Genomic DNA, 2711 nt, shown 5'->3' with positions numbered 1-2711 from the left:
TCACTCCCTTAAAATGGAACAAAATGATCCAAATATCATCCTAACACACAATATATCCTCAAAAGAATTAGCTAGGGAAAAGACCAAAATGCCCTTAATGATTCCCGGACGGATTTTCTTGTCAACTGCCCCACTTTCAAAGGGCCATAACTCGCTCATACGAACTCGGAATTGAGCAAACTCGGCGGCGTTGGAAAGATCATTCCACAAGCTTCACAACCATAACTGGAACTACTCCTAACTCATCCTGAGCTGGAAGTTATTACTGCTCAAAGTTGGCCAAAAATCACTGATTTCCACACTCAGCCAATTTTCCAGATTTTCAAATCCTTTCCAAAAATGAAATTTTTTAAATTCTAAGCCTCTTCTTAGCTATTTCAAATTGTCGGATGTTACAGTCGAGTTGTTACGGTATATCATTATCTTAATCTTATTACAGATGTGGAGTCGGAATTTAAATTCTTCGAGGTCAATTGTTAAGGTTTTTAGCATTGAACCCATTATATTTTTAAGTTGTAGGTTCATATCTACTATTTATTGCTTTTTATGCATAAATTTATGTTTCGCCTTGAAAGTACTGGGTTCAGATAAACCCGATACCAATACATTAGGTCCGCCTCATTCATTGAGGATTCAAGTTTGTGCTTTTGTCACATATAGATATTTTATGCATTGGTAAACTTGTGAAAAATTTGCAAGAACAACTAGAAATAATTATCAATGTGGGAACCCCTCTATTCAAGATATAGCCAAATTTTGCCCCACATATGAAGCACAGCCCATGTAGTTTTTTTTTTAAAGAGACATAAAAGCCCATTTGAACCTTGGCAGGAAAGGCCATCCTCTCATTTAATTTGCATCTTATCCTATTGAGCAAGAAAAAATGATGAAAAAAAGTGATTGTATTAGGAGGAAAAAAATAAACATGAGAAAACATGATGCAATATATCTTTATCCAACAGCTTATGTTAGGCAAAGATATATTGATTTTTGTCCACAAAAATGGCAGCTACTTCACTCTCATTGAGTCTTGGGCTTCCATCAGCAGCAGCCAACAATTTGAATAGGCATGCTTTACACAACATTATCACATGTTCGGCATCAGAAAACACGTCCCCTAATCAACAGAGTAAGAAAATTTCATATCGATCAATTATGAAGTCATGTTTGCATTTATGACACTTTCTTCGTGGTAAAATTCTACTAGTATCTCTGTTTCAGGATGTTTGATGAGAAGGCCATTTCTATTGGGAGCAGGGGCTCTTTCGTTGAATTTATTACCCGCTACTCCCCTTTTAGCTCAAGGTACTCTGTTACTATAATTTTTATTCTCTAATCTTGTTACTTTATAATTAAATGGCTGTATGCAGGAGTACCAGAGAACTATGAAATCTTTGTTGACAAACGAGATGGCTATTCATATTATTATCCATCAGATTGGAGGGTATGTCGCATTTTTTAAGAATTGAATTTTTTTAAAACTGGTACTCGTATTTAACTTTGAAGTATGTATGTACATACGTATGTACACTTGTTTGTTAGAACAGGAATTTGATTTCAGAGGTCATGATTCTGCATTTAAAGATAGATATCTACAACTGCAAAATGTGCGACTTAGTTTTATACCAACTGATAAATCAGATATCCATGATTTGGGGCCAATGGAAGAGGTAAATCGCGGTACTATTCATCTATGTAGACGTTTATTTAGCAATCGAGGAGGAGAAAAATATAAAAAAGACATGTATTTTCTTCGTCATACCAACTTATTTTCTACTTTCCTAAAGGTTGTACCCGATCTGGTAAAACATGTTTACTCTGCACCGAATCAGGTGGCAAATATAATGGAAATGAAGGAGGTATGATCCTTTCTCATGCTCTCGATTGTTCATATATGTAGCTCTTTTTCAATTAGTCACGATATTTTTTTTCAAATTAATGTAGAGAACTACGGATGGGAAAAACTATTTCACCTTTGAATATGTGTTGACATCTCCAAATTTTTCGCGGGCAGCATTTGCTACCATAGCAATTGCAAATGGTAAGTGATCTGGTTCGTCTACTATAGCTTTACATCACATTTTTCTGCATTTGTATTAAGACATTTTGTACAGGGAGACACTACACACTAATCGTGGGAGCAAATGAAAGGCGATGGAGAAAATTCCGTAACAAACTTAAAGTGGTGGCTGATTCATTTCAGGTGCTGGACATTTAGAATTGCTCAATAAAGCTGGCAATCATACAGTCTTGTTGAATCAAACAGAATTGTCTATATATCCTCTTGCAATTTGTTTATCGAACTACATTACAAAGAATGTTTCCGGCTATCTCATAAGTAAATGAAATCCCCTTGTAGTTGAAGCAGTAAGTGTTAACAACAAATTTTAAAGTGATAGGAAAATAAACTTCAATTACAAATAAAATGATGATGATGAAATAGAGATTTTATTGATTGATAGTATTTGAGAGTATAATTTTGTTCCTCTCTTGATTCTTCTCTCTGAATTAACTATGTGATTCAAGGATGGTTAGTAGCATAGTTCTCGAATATAAGGATAATTTGGACCTCTTTGAGATATATTTGATCATAGGGCAGACTTTGAGAAAGTCAGTATTTGATGTCTTGATCTCTTTGTGAATATTCCAGGAGTTTATGAGATATTTGACATACCTCTTCAAGGGAATATGTTACCCTTATATGGGCGTGA

General features: G+C 34.8%; 1 protein-coding gene across 1 annotated transcript; it reads left to right on the top strand.

Moving 5' to 3' along the window:
* Positions 1-863: 863 nt before the first annotated feature.
* Positions 864-2364, top strand: LOC102601327 (photosynthetic NDH subunit of lumenal location 1, chloroplastic). Its single transcript, XM_006360553.2, has 7 exons — positions 864-1129; positions 1222-1305; positions 1371-1444; positions 1548-1670; positions 1788-1859; positions 1945-2041; positions 2115-2364. The coding sequence occupies exons 1-7, from the start codon at positions 1003-1005 to the stop codon at positions 2216-2218; spliced, it is 681 nt and encodes a 226-aa protein (XP_006360615.1). The 5' UTR covers positions 864-1002; the 3' UTR covers positions 2219-2364.
* The last annotated feature ends 347 nt before the right edge of the window (positions 2365-2711 follow it).

Source organism: Solanum tuberosum, unplaced genomic scaffold (genome assembly GCF_000226075.1).
Source record: "Solanum tuberosum cultivar DM 1-3 516 R44 unplaced genomic scaffold, SolTub_3.0 scf00325, whole genome shotgun sequence".
Lineage (NCBI taxonomy): Eukaryota > Viridiplantae > Streptophyta > Magnoliopsida > Solanales > Solanaceae > Solanum > Solanum tuberosum.
Note: the sequence above shows the minus strand (reverse complement) of the source record. Positions and strands in the feature narration are given on the sequence as shown.

What these genes read in the sequence shown, in the direction of transcription:
- LOC102601327 (XM_006360553.2), top strand. Translation starts at nt 1,003, where the DNA reads ATGGCAGCTACTTCACTCTCATTGAGTCTTGGGCTTCCATCAGCAGCA. An exon ending in ATTATCCATCAGATTGGAGG is followed by an intron (nt 1,445 to 1,547) that starts GTATGTCGCATT and finishes TTGTTAGAACAG; the next exon opens with GAATTTGATTTCAGAGGTCA. An exon ending in TACCATAGCAATTGCAAATG is followed by an intron (nt 2,042 to 2,114) that starts GTAAGTGATCTG and finishes CATTTTGTACAG; the next exon opens with GGAGACACTACACACTAATC.